This window comes from Xenopus tropicalis, chromosome 3 (assembly GCF_000004195.4).
Source record: "Xenopus tropicalis strain Nigerian chromosome 3, UCB_Xtro_10.0, whole genome shotgun sequence".
Classification (NCBI taxonomy): Eukaryota; Metazoa; Chordata; class Amphibia; order Anura; family Pipidae; genus Xenopus; species Xenopus tropicalis.
Genome location: NC_030679.2, coordinates 45,999,201 through 46,012,856, shown reverse-complemented (window position 1 = coordinate 46,012,856; position 13,656 = coordinate 45,999,201). Strand labels below are relative to the sequence as shown.

Below are 13,656 nucleotides of genomic sequence, written 5' to 3'. Positions count from 1 at the left end.
CCTTCGAGTAGACGGGGGGGGGGGGGAATACATACCTTTTGGAGAGCCACATCCAGCCTGCAGGCCTCTAGCTGTACAGCCCTGTACTAGACCATTAGCAACCTATGAAATGCTTGATTTCAAATAAATGCTGCCTGCTGGTTTGCAGGGATTACTAAACCTTGTGCAAAGTTTGCTTTATTCACTTTACTAGCCATAAAATATATATTGTGTGTGCACAAGAAATATATACAGGTAACTAAGTCTTATTCCACTCGCAAAGAAGCCATTCTACTTTATTAATGGGACTTAAACTCTCTTTAAACCTGATCATCATTTCCAGCTCACAGATCCCATTCAGGTGTGCATATACCGACTGTTCAAACTATGCACACAAGCTCTGTGGAAGGCAGTTACTTGATGTTGTAGTAAAAGGGCCCAGACACTTGCTGTGTATGTCAGACTGCCACTGCTCCTATTTAAAACAAAATCATTGTTTGCATCACGGCAGGATTGAGAGATGATCACAGAATTAATTATCAGAGACCTAAATGGTGGAAATATAAAAAAGGAAAATGTCTCAGTAACTTACCAACATGTTTCTGCCTGTGGAAAGAAACCAGCAAAAGCCTGAAGAAACCCCACAAAACAAAATGGAGACCATACACAATCCTGGCAGATTCCATAAATGAGGTAGGGGGAAACATAATTTATTAAGATGGGCAAATTTGCGCTTGGGCATAACCTACAGCATCCAATGAGAGATTCGCTTTTCTCAACCAGTTGCAGACCCAAGGATGAAAGAAAATATTTGTTCGGTTGGAGTTACTGCCCAGGTGCATGATGATAAATGCCCCAGTGTTGCTTGGTTTGGTACAGATGTGGCTTTGGTGCCAAGTAATTACCAACCCACAAACTTACTGTAACTGATGCTAAAGTTTTAATTCGTCAGGCAGTTGGAGGGCACCCGGGCTTATGCCCATTTGGAACATACCACTGTGTCGTAGTAAGGTACTCGCAACAAGTGCCCCAAGTCGCTCTATATAAAGCGATACCCAGCCTCTCCTGCGGTACCACAGGGCACGTCGCCTGGGAAACGCGAAGCACCCACCCTTCCATGTAATGACCCGTCTCCTGACTGGCCAGTGCCAGGCTCCCATTGGCCGACGCCTGAGAGCTGCTGTGTGTGTCCGTGTCAGGAATGTGCCCGCTCTAATCTCTCCCCCCCTTACTGGGAGCTGGGAATGCGCAGCCTGGTCCCTCCCAAGCCAAAGCAGTGATTCATTTCCCTGTATCCCCCGGCCCGGTACGGGTGTCATCTTACACTCCTTATATAGGCTGAGAGCCGGGGAGTGCTGGCAGGCTCTGTCCTCCTTCCGCCCGCTACTACTGCCGCTGTTGCTGCTGCCCCGGGTGAGACGCTGCGCTGCATGGAGCTGCTCTAGATACAGCTAGTGGGTGACCTTGTGCCCCTATATGCCGCTATCCAATGGGCCAGGGACTTGGGCTAATAGGAGTGAAGTCTAGAACCTGTTGCACATTCTATATAATGTCCGGGATGGATTTCATAGGAGATGGATTGATTGGATTGGCTTTCCTGCTAATAGATCAGAGAATCTAAATTCAACAAACTACAACTCCCAGCATTCCTTATTAAAGTCTTCTCCAACGTGGAATGATGGGAAATGCAGTTCATCAACAGTTGGAAAAGGGGTGCTCCGGGGCCAGTCCTATTCTCTGGGTTACCTCCCATATAATTGTAATGATGGATCCCTATGAAAGGCATTTTCTATAGTTGATATTATGTCTATTTTGTGCATTTGCTGTCTACATAGCTGCATAGAAATCACAGCTGCCTCTGGCATGTCTCTGAACTGACTACTGGTCAGCCCAGTGCATGTGTATTTCTAAGTGTCTGGGTTTAAAGGGGGAATTGTTTGGTTATTGGAGAATATAGGTTTTACAGTGTTCTGTCTTTGGGTGGTCTCCTTACATCCCTTCTCTTGCTTGCAGTTTGGTGACATGGAGGAATACAAGGTGACTCTGGAAGGGCCAGCCCCCTGGGGCTTCCGACTACAAGGAGGCAAGGATTTTAACATGCCCCTCTCCATCTCCCGGGTAAGTGATTGGCAGCATTGTGTATGGTTGGCAAGCTTTCAGCTGGAGGAATCGTTTGTATCCATGCAACCTCACTAACTCACTGCAGCCTATTGGAGACATGGAGAATTAACCTTCCTTGTGCTGGAGCCTTTTTTTATTTCATACTTTTTATTAGTTGCCGTTAATGCTATATTAGTCATGATGTGCAATCACCCTCTTGGGGCTGTGTGATGTTTACTCAGACATTTTTATATGGTATACATATAAGTAAGTACAGTTGCAAGATCAACTTGCAACACTTCAACTACAAAAAAATATACAAAAATCCATGTACAAGCGAGCAGAAAGCAGTTAAATCCCCCTTGCAAACTGTGGCAAGCTCTGTATTTACAGTTTGGTAAATCTGCCCCTTAGTGTGAATAAGGCCATTTAGTTTCTCCTTCAGGAATGTTGACACCACACTACAACTCCCATGGGAATAGTAAGAGCTGTAGTTTAGGCATTACTATATAGTGGCTACTAACCTTGAAAAATACTATGTTTTGCTCTACTGAGGAATTGGCTTATTTGGGGGGGGGGGGGGGGGATTGCCATGACATGGAGTGTGTTCAGCTTTGTAAATGCAATGCTTTGGCACAATCTAGATTGTGAAAGGGGTTCTACAGCTTTTAAGCTTTTACGTAATAACAGTAATTCTAAGCAAACTTGTAAATGTAAAAAGCAGTATCTGCTTATCTGTTTATATTCTGTACAGGGCTGGTTCTGACCCCTGAAACAATGTAGCAGATGCCAACTAATTAACAGATTTGGAAGAAAACAAACTTCTGCTACACAGACAGAAAGGGTTAAACAAATATTGCTTTCAGTGGAAATTACAGTTGTAAATAACTTAAGCCACTGAAACAAGTTCTTTGCTGCACTTTGTATGGAGTTGAAATTTGAGACAGATGATTTTTTTTTCCATTTTCGTCACAGAAGCCTGACATAAAAATACAGGTACACATGTATGTGTGAACTGTGTGGAAATGAGTTACTAATGGATGAGTTTAATCTTGTTGTGGCTTCAGTGTCTGATCCTTTCAGAGCTGTGAATTAAAGGTGATGTCACTCTTCACCCACATCACACCCTGCAGACACTGCCTAGCCATGAGAGGTATCCCATGAATGTCTGGGTTTATGGTATTGAAAGTGTGAGAGTGGTGTGACTAATGTGTGCTCCTTTGGGCTGTTAGTTATGGGTCAGTGTGAGTTCTAGCAATAGGAGGTGAACTGGAGTACGTTGTGTACATGCACATTGTACTGAGTTTCCTTATAAAGGCTTGAGAAGCCTGCTGGGGGGCAAAGCAGTGTAGTCTCCGATATTCACTTCACACCCTCCTCCCTGGGTGGGGCAGCTTTTGTTCCTCATGGTGTTGGTTTTGCTTATGTGCCACGCTTCAGACAATCATTTCCCTTCACGTAACACATTTTGTTCAGACTTTAGTTTTGTGTTTGTTTCTTGGGAGGTACTGCCCAGACAAGAGCACCACTTAGGGTTGATGTTAGGGGCTGGGCGTGAGAATGATGGTAAAAAAAAATTTACTCTCTCTGTGATTTACCAACTCCAAAAAGCTGGGTTTCAATGAATCAGTCAGTAACCTATTTATTATAAAAATAGCATTTTGGGATTAGTAGCCATTTTTCTTTCTGTAAATGCAGGGTTTTTTTTAATCTGTCCAAATGTTGGTAGCTATTTTAAGAACTTGTATCTCACCCAGGGTCTGTGCAAGTAGCAGCTGTTTGTATTACTGGCTCGTGGCTTAGTACCTTATTGTGACTTCATAGATATCTGTACAGTTTTTTTAGAGGTGTATACTGTCCCTTTAACGGCTGACCTTAGATCAGGTATGTTCCCATGGCAGTTTTCTCTGGGTGTATATATCTGCCATGTAGAGTATATTGACAGGTGTGGGATGGCAGCAGTATAATAATATTCTCTATCTCTGGTGCAAAATGTAATGTAGGTTTCTCATAAGAGCCTACTTATACTACCTGCTCCTAACGTCCCACAAGATAACTGAGCAACAAATTTTATTTGATCAGCTAGATAGTCCTGTTTGTCAGACGCAAAAAAACTAGTAAATTGATATGACAGAAAGCTTTGAAGACATGGGCCAATGTCACACAGTGTCACTTTACTGTGGTGATTTAATGCTTAGTGCAGCACCATGAGTATTTCCCTGGGGCTGTTGAAATAGAGTCTGGCTCTTTGGTGTAGCCGCCTTGATCATTTTCCTAGAACGTAGTCCAACACTTGCTGCATAGATGCTTCTCCAGTCAAGAACAGATAAGGATAGGAAAACAAGATTCTGTAATAGGAAGGACATCAAGATAATGCTGGAAGCTGTGAAAAAAGTGGGCATGTATTAAAAAATACAAGGCCTTATTTACTATTTCCTGCAGCAGCATAGGTATGAAATGCATACACAATTGCATCTTGAACCAGCGTCCCTGTTGTACATTGAGACACAAGGTGCAACAGGGTACAGAAAGAATGCACAAGGGAGCCCTTCACCCAACACCTTCTTTAACCAGGGATTTCTTTGTGTCTTGCATTTACACAAGACATGCATTTTATACCTCTTGTTCCAGTGTCCCAGGCATCCCCGCACAACCCTGGGCAGCATGCACAGTACTGACATCTTTACTAATTTCTGTACTGCGTGTGTACCCAGCTTCAGTAGGTGCAGAGGATGCTTGGAACCCGGAAGACAAAAGTGAGAGCAAATGCAAGCAGATCTTCTAAATCTCAGCCTGCATTTATACGCAGGCCAAGAAACAGCCCCATGTAGCATTAGCTTTAGAATATAATCATGTGTCTGCATTTAGAGTCTTGCAGCGGGTACTCAGGGTTGCAGGCATAGATGTGGGTCAGCAGGTCACGCGTCGGGTTGTGTGTCTTAAACTATATTTCTTATCTTATATTATGTTACCTATATTATCTAGATTTAACTTCTTTAAACATTTTTTTTCGAGGTTTTTTTCTGCCCCTGCCCAATTCTGATTATGTAATTTCCAGTTTGCAGCAACAGCACTTCCTGTTACATGGTGGTCAGTGCATTATATACGGATAAAGCAGGTGAGGTCAGGTCAGGTAGCAGGTCAAAGCAAGTAAAAATGCATTTTGCGGGGTGCAGGCTGTGGGTCCAGGTTGGGCCGGGTCTCAAAAATTGGTTTTGTGCAGACTCTGTCTGCATCAGGCTAAATTTCTATCCCACATTATTAGTTTCCACCCAGCAAAAGGAGCCTGTGTTTCATTGGATGCCTTGTGAGGGGCACAAAAATGTTAGGAAAATACTAGGAAAAGAACTTAGTGTCTTTTAAAGGAAACAGTTTGTTTCGTTCTAGTTACCTTTTAAGCCAGCAAAGTTGATGTTGCATTATATTTGTCTTATTTATGGGCCTGTGAAGATAAGGCACAATGAGCACTAACTAGGAAAGCCATACAGATAGCAAAAAAAACCGGATACAATAGGAAGTGAACGCTTTGAACGCTTTGAACATTTACTCAAGTAAAGGGGGGTTTGGAGTATATGATGCATTATAAATATAAATGTTTAGGGCTGTGGCACACAGGGAGATTAGTTGCGGGCAACTAATCTCCCTGAAATGCCATCCCACTGGCTAGAATGTAAATTGCAGGTGGAACGGCATACACGGCGGCACGATTTACAGAAGTCACCAAAGTTTCCTTCTAGCTGGTAGGATGGCATTTCGGGGAGATTAGTCGCCCACAACCCATGTGTCACAGCCCTTAGAGATATGTGCTGTGCCAGGCAGAGTGCTTTCAGGCTAAAGCTGGCCATATGCGTTAAGATTTTTAAAAAATCTTTTCGTTATTATACAACCAAGCTTATCCTGAAACGATCATTTAAAGTACAGTTTATCTTTTAACGAAAACAACCTTTATAAGCAATATTGTTTGGCTGAAGCTAGGAAAACTACCTGCTTGGTCTTGCAAACAATTGGACAATGGGTAAATTTCATTGCCAACATTTTTAAACCTTCCCAATCTATTTTCTGACTGATGTCGGATGATAGTTCTGGGCCCACTTACCTTACGATAATTTGATCGCATTGAAATTGGTTGTTAGGCAGCTGTCTAATGTTCAGTTTGGTGTGTTGGAACAATATAAGTAATGGATAATAAGCTACAGCCAATTGATGATTGGATACTGGGAGAAAGGAGAGTAGGCGAGCACCTTGTGACGTTATTGCTATCATGGTGCAGTCAAGCTCAGGTCTGTTAAGTGGTAACTTAACCAGTGTATGTCAAACAATTAGAGAATCCCTTATGGAAAACAGCATTGAACTGCTAGTACCCCACTCTTTTAGCCACAGAGGAACACTCATGGCATGGAAAAGACTGCAGTCTAGCCACCAGCCTAAGACTGCACAACGCCTACACTCGACTTTGTAAAACTAAATGGAGCTATATATATGTATGTATGCATACTTAGTAACTAGAGACTGGAAAAACTTTATTGCTTGCAAGAAGACAGCCAACTAATTTCATCTGCAGTTCTCTGATATGGACATCTCCATGTTAGCATCAGGATATCTGCTCAGAGATACGAGAGAGTGAAGGACAACTTGCTTTTTAGAACTTTGGTGCCACTGGGATCTGGCTGTGAAACTGTCAGCACCCTTTTTAAAAGTAAATCCTTTTTATATTGACAAAAGGGGCAGCAAGAGAATACTAATTTTGATTGGTTTCACCCTTTGCCTGCTTCCAATCTAGAGTCCAGGATGTTATATTAAGCCTTGAAATACTACAGCCCAGGATAGAATGTTTAAATAGACACGGGCAGTTATGTGCAGCTGTGTGTGTCTTTCTTGTTTCCTTGAGCGACTGCACTCACTGCAGGCAGGAGAGAAGCAGAGTCTGGCTTGTCTCTTTTCAGTTATCTACATTATAGGTTCCCTATTTGTAGGAGTGACTTGAAGCAATTGATAGGGGGCCCACCCAGAAGGGCAATAGAGACCAATATTGGGTAAACACTTATTTGGATGCCCAATAACTAAAAGAAATGGGGTAAATTTGTTAACATTAAATTTAATATTAAGTGAATAAATATGCAACTGACATTCTAATTCCATAGATCTATAATTTGAGCTAAATGAGCCCAAAAGGTCTGAAGCTTATGCTCAGAATTTTTGTGTTCAGTTTTGTGTTCATAGTTTGGGCAAGGCTTTAGACTAAAGTATAGGACTAACAAGTGGGCCGTGGGATGAGGTTACCTGATAATCCTTCAGGCCTAAAGGTCAGACCAGACGGGGATGGGCCCATGTGTACACAGCTTTAGTTTCTTTGGTTCCAGGATAATGTTACCAGATCGCCTGTAAAACTTTGGGAAAATGCAGAAAGCGTTGTTGCACTGATTGCAAACTGACTGCATTAAGTACAATCCATTTCCCCAAATAGCACCCTGTTTATTTTATTTTATGGGCCCCTGATTTTACAGTCATGTAACCTTATGCTGAATCTATGGTCCCATGAGTTAGGTTCTTAGGAGGTGAATTAAGGATGGACTAAAAAAAGCTTTTTGGGCACCTGGGACCTCCCTTAGCATTTCAATGTTAAAGCACATTAGAAAAATCACATTTTTCTTCATGAAATGCTTTTAATTGAATCTTATAGAATAAACCAACCATAAAAAGCAAACACATTTTTATAGAATAGTTTTAGAATTAGTGTTTGCTAAACATGTAGCACATGTAGCTAACTGAGCATTATGGCATCAAGTCGCTATATCTGTTAAGGCCTGAAGGGGCCATAAAAACTGTTGTGTACAGTTATATTTAAGGATATTCCAAGGTTTACAGTGCTGTTCTGTTCTGTCACTCTCCAGCTGGCATTTAAATAAATAACTGGTTGTTGGGTCCTGCTTACCCTAGCAACCAGACGGGGTTTGTATTATACTGGTTGATATATAGGAGAGGACAAACAAAGGAGGGCCTGGACAGAAAGCAAAGAGTAGAAAGATAAGATATAACAACAGTAAGGTCACAGCTGCAGAGTGAAGCTGGTTGTTGGGTGGCACTGACAACATTTACAATATGCTAATAGGTAATACCGACATTTTCCTTAGGTGTGATATGTTTTTAAAAATACATATGACTTAAGGTTGTTGCCTGCTAAGCATTTTTTTAATCATGTGAATAATTAAGGATTTCTCAGACACACTAACACCCTCTCATGCAGTGGTTTAATTTGACAGTGAAGATAAAGGACTTATTTTGTGGGTGACAAAGGAAAGGTGTGTGCATGACCGGCTAGTCCCATGCCTGGCAGTGCAGACTTAAGGGCTCGCGACAAATCTCCCTGTTCGAGGGCGACTAATCTCCCCGAACTACCATCCCACCGGCGAACATGTAAGTCGCCGGTGGGATGGTACACGCTGCGCAGGCGATTTCGGCAAATCGCCGAAGTTGCCTCGCGAGGCATTTTCGGCGATTTGCCGAAATCGCGCCGCCGGGTGTGCCATCCCACCGGCGACTTGCATGTTCGCCAGTGGGATGGCAACTGATGGCAACTCGGGGAGATTAGTCGCCCTCGAACAGGGAGATTTGTCGTGGGCGACTAATCTCCCCGTGTGCCAGAGCCCTAAAGGGGTTGTTCACCTTTGTGTTAACTTTTACTATGATGCCAAATGATATTTGCAATTAGTCTTAATATTATTACTGTAGTGGTTTTTTTAATGATTTAAATTTTTGTTCATTCGCTCTGCAGTTTAGAATTTCAGCAGCTATCTGGTAGCTAGGGTCCCAGTTGCCTTAGCAGCCAGGAAGTCGTTTGAATGAGAGATTGGTATATAAATAGGACATGACCTGACTAGAAAGATAAGTAATAAAATGTAATGTAATATAACAATAAAATTGTAGCCTCACAGAGCAATAGTTATTTGAATGCTGGGGTCGGTGACTCCCATTTGAAAGCTGGAAACATTCAGAAAAATAAGGCAAATAATACCGGAACTGTAAAAACTAAATAATGAAGACCAATTGAAAAGTTAATTAATTATAGTCTATAACATGGTAAAAGGTATCATAAAGGTGAACCACCACTTTAAGCCTGAGTGGAAGGGAGATGCCTAGGGTATCTACTGCAGCTTAGAAAAAGCCTGTGACACTTCCCTACTTCCCAGAAAGCTTGGAGTTAGGCAAGATAAAACAAGCCAAAATGTCTACATTAAAGGGGTAGTATACCCTCTTTTTTAACTTGCATTCACTGAATGGGACTTTCACTGAACATATCTTTTGTCTATTACTTTAATCACTAAAACACCTATGCTTTTTGGTACATATTCACAGGGCGAACAGGGAAATTGAGGCTACTCCATGTTTGATCCTTGTGTGGTAGATAATTAGATTGCATAATGGACTTCCCATATAGATTGTAAGCTCTACAGGGCAGGGACTTCCTTCCTCTTGTGTCCTCGACTCTTAACTTATTGCAGCTGTATTTATCTTGTATTTATTGTTATACTTTGTATTTATCTATTATTATCTTATTAACACCCTGTTTGTATTAATGTATTCTACTGTACAGCGCTGCGTACATAAGTAGCGCTTTATAAATAAAGATATACATACATACATACATACATACTTCTGTTTTTATGCGCTCTGGTAATCTAATTATCTACCTCGTAAGGAACAAACATGCAGTATGTTTGGCACAAGCCATGTTCATTGCAGCCATGTTAAAAGTGGATTTACTGCCCCTTTAAATGTAGTGAAAGCCTTCTTAAAACAAAGTATTGTGCTTCTTGCTACATACATAGCACATCCTTTACTTAAGGCCTTCACGTAATGACCTTCGAATGGAGAGATGCAGATTACTACTTTATGTGCCTGTTTCCAGCTGTGCACCCTGAACCGCTGGTTTAACAGCACATATACAGCCTAATAATTCAGCTCCAGTTATCCAAACTTGCTGACAGCCTGTTTCAGTTTTGTTAGATCTCATCAGCGCAAGATATTGAAACATGGTTTCTGGGGAGTTTCTGAGAGTCACACACATTCTAACATTCTAACAAGACATCCTAAAGCATCCACATAAAACACCAGTGTATCCAGATTACAGTGTGATTGGGCCAAACCATTGTTTGCCAGCGGATGGAATGATGTAATTTTGTTGGCCAATGTGCAGGAAATGTAGAATCTTTTAGTTTTATGCAATACTTTGGTTCAGTAAAAACTGAAATGTGTTTATAAAGGAACGTCTCAACATCTGCAAAGATAACTTTGGCAATGGCATAATTGCTCTTAATAAGGGATTTCTGTCATCCATCTTACTGCGAACAGACCACAATTGCATATAGGGAGTTATGCTATTAAAACCTATGGGATACTTTTAAGGGCTAATAAAGTGCTACAAAATGGTTTAATTATGGCAATGGCACATGCAGACATTTCTTGCACAGTGTAAATGTGTGAGTGGGCATCTTAGTGTGCAAAGTGTTTTACATGAATGGCTGTGTACAAGCATGGTTGTTTCTGTGGATTTGCGGTTATTGCTTTTTAATTTCGTGTTTTTTCTCCCCACCCCACTTAAGTCTATAGCTATGTGGGAGCACACTCGAATCTAGTAGTTTGTGGCATTCTGGTTCTTCCTATCCATAGTGCCTTTAATTCCTGTCGCTTTGGCAGAATTTTACATTCCTTGTCTGTTTGGGAATCTCTACCACTTTGGAGTAACATCCCCCTCTGTCTGCTATAAGATTGCAGCAACAGTTCTACAGCTCGGAACCACTGGGCCGCACACTGCTTTTGTCCCTCTTTGGTTGTTGCAGGGTTCTAATAGTTATAGTTCACCAACAGCTTGAGGGCTATAAGCTGGGCTTCTCCATTTTGGGTCTACCTCCCTCCTTGTGGATGGACACTATTTGTCTACAAGATGGAAAAGCTTTCAGAACCTGATATGTTTCTTTAAGTGTAGGAAATCACAGCAAAAGCCATGCTGATGCCATTAGCTTGCAAATATCCGATTTTAATGTGCAGAAAACAGCCTTTTTTTATTCAAGACGTTTACTCTAAGTAAAAACATGCAGGCTTTTTATTTGTATGGCTGCAGAAGTTTTTCTTTAAAAGGAAAAATATGCCCCAACGATGTCATAGGCTTAATTACCCTTAATGTATATAGACTTGCCTGCACGCCTATTTAAATTCTTGAAACGTTAATCATATAGAATAGACTGGCTGTGCTCTTTGTTTTTATTTATACATGTGTAATCTCTTTATAACTGCTGTATATTTATTGTTAAATATACTCCTTCTAGTTATATTTATAAGGCTAATGTCTCGCACGTCTTTTTCTCCACTGATACAGAAAACACTGATATGGTCCACTACCGCCCCGTTGTGTATTTGTACAGTAACAGGAATGGCATCCAACTTTCACATAGAGCAGCTTTTGCCCACATATGGCCTAACGTGGGTCATGTTGATAAAGACATGTGGGGCATTATTAGAACAGTAGTCGAGATCCTATCTGCAAGACAAAGCTTGTGTGTCTTGTTAGGGTCAGGAAGAACTGCAGCAGTCCAGATATCCTAAATCGTTTTGACAACTGTGGTTCTAGAAGAGAACACCATGGGGGTTAAAATGCCATTACACCAGGCTGTGCCAGATACTGAAAGATATGCTCGATTTGTGAGGTCGCCAAATGAGAGGATCTTTACCCGATGTGCCCACCTTGAGGTGGTCTGAGGGCCAAATGATCGAATCGCATTGATTGGAGGAAGGCTATTGGGGCTGAGAACGCATCAAGAAATTCATGCACTTCTCTCTCCTTTTTGAACCTGCTTGATCAACATCTGCTCCATTTTTCGGGCAGATATTGGTCGGGTAGGCCCTTCTGAGGGCCCCATACACGGTCCGATAAGCTGCCGACTCCATTGTCCATTGGCAGCATTTATAAGCCCATGTATGACCATAATTATTAATTTGTAATAATTGACTCCTGAATCCTGGGACACTGACAGCTAATTTGAATATTACACAAAAAAAATTATATGGCACCTTTTCCACATCCAGAGTGATAGCTGTGTCTACCCATAGAGCTGGTTGAAACCTATTGGGATATGTAAAAGTTGAACCTTAAGGGTGAAGACACACAGCTACTAGTAGAAGCTACTTGTAGCTACTAAAATAGACAATGCTGACCATTTACGGATAATTGTCTCAACAAATGTTTTAGCAGAAGCAGTCTGTCTTCACACGAACAGTTTTAATTGGCTAGTCATAGAGGTACGAACGCTTTACTAAGAAATTGCTCCAGCTTTACAATTTATTATATTCATACATGGGCCCATATAAGCTGCCAGCCCAGCTATTATACGCTGTTGAAGCTCATCACTCCATGTGACTATGTAACATTATCTCTCTCTAATGTAGTCACATGAACAAAAATGTGCCCAGGTCCCCATACCACCAATGAGCAATTGGTTTGACCTGGACCAAGTGCAAACTAAAGGTCCCCATACACGGGCCGATTATAGCTGTCGATATCGGTCCCTCGGACCGATTCAGTAGCTTAACGGCCCGTGTAGGGGCAGAACCGAGGGGCCTGGCTGACCAATATCTGGCCTGAAATTGGCCAGATATCGATCGGGCAGGTTAGAAAATCCAGTCCGAACCGACTGCCCCATTGCCGCGTGCAGAATTCGATCGATTGGCCCCAGGGCCAAACGATCGAATTCGCCTACATGCCTCCCCGATATCGCAACCAGTAGGTGGGGATATCGGGTGAAGATCCGCTCACTTGGCGACATCGCCAAACGAGCGGATCTGCCCGTGTATGGCCAGCTTAATACAGTTAAATATTTCTTCTGGGTCACTGGGATTCAGTAGTTTTTCCAGTGTTTTTACTTAACCCCGTTTTAGTAATTCAGCAAACACAGACCTTTCAGTTTATCATGGCTTCTCATATGCAATCCTTGGGTGCTCCCTAACAATCTCTTTGGGGTTCATAAAGGGGCAACTAAAAGCTGAAGGTGTTATGTTATATTGTTATTTAATGGAGAGCGGCTAGCTAAGTAGTAAACGTGTGGAAGTATAGTGTTTGTCAATCCAAGTAATATAGCCAAATCCATTTATTTCTTAAAAGTTATGGCACAGTGGATTATTGATATGTGCTAATTTGGGCTATTTTGGAATAATTCCTATATACGCAGACAGCATTACACACAGTCCATTGCATAGGAGCTATGTATTTCTGCTTTCACACATGACTTGTTTATTAAATCATCAAATAAAACACCTTAGGAACCAAATGTCATTTACACATGAACAAATTATTTAATGCCTTTTCATTTCCTTATTTGGTTACAAAGAAGTTTTGAGTCCATAGTACAAAGGAGAAAGAAAAGCAGAAAAAAACTGCCAAGATACCTTGCATGCTTGTTCAAAGGAAATGAAATAAGTGCATATTTATAGTGTATCTTTTCCCCTCTACGGGTTTTCTGGAGAACTAGGGAAGGAGTTAATTTATGATGTGCTGGAAAAATGTGTTGGCTTAGACAGAACTGAAAG

The 13,656-nt window shown here is 41.6% G+C and overlaps 1 protein-coding gene and 1 long non-coding RNA gene across 2 annotated transcripts in view; one reads left to right on the top strand and one right to left on the bottom strand.

The window, feature by feature from the left end:
* Positions 1 to 248: 248 nt before the first annotated feature.
* LOC116409727 lies at positions 249 to 664 on the bottom strand. The gene is made up of 2 exons (XR_004221957.1): positions 572 to 664; positions 249 to 454 (listed from the first exon to the last, which is right to left on the bottom strand). It is a non-coding gene; the product is annotated as an uncharacterized LOC116409727 (long non-coding RNA).
* A 1,327-nt stretch (positions 665 to 1,991) lies between these two features.
* pdlim7 (PDZ and LIM domain 7) overlaps positions 1,992 to 13,656 on the top strand; it is a 42,906-nt gene continuing 31,241 nt past the window's right edge. The window contains 1 exon segment of the mRNA NM_001030468.1: positions 1,992 to 2,097. Within this exon segment, the coding sequence (NP_001025639.1) occupies positions 2,002 to 2,097 (96 nt within the window). The 5' untranslated portion in view covers positions 1,992 to 2,001.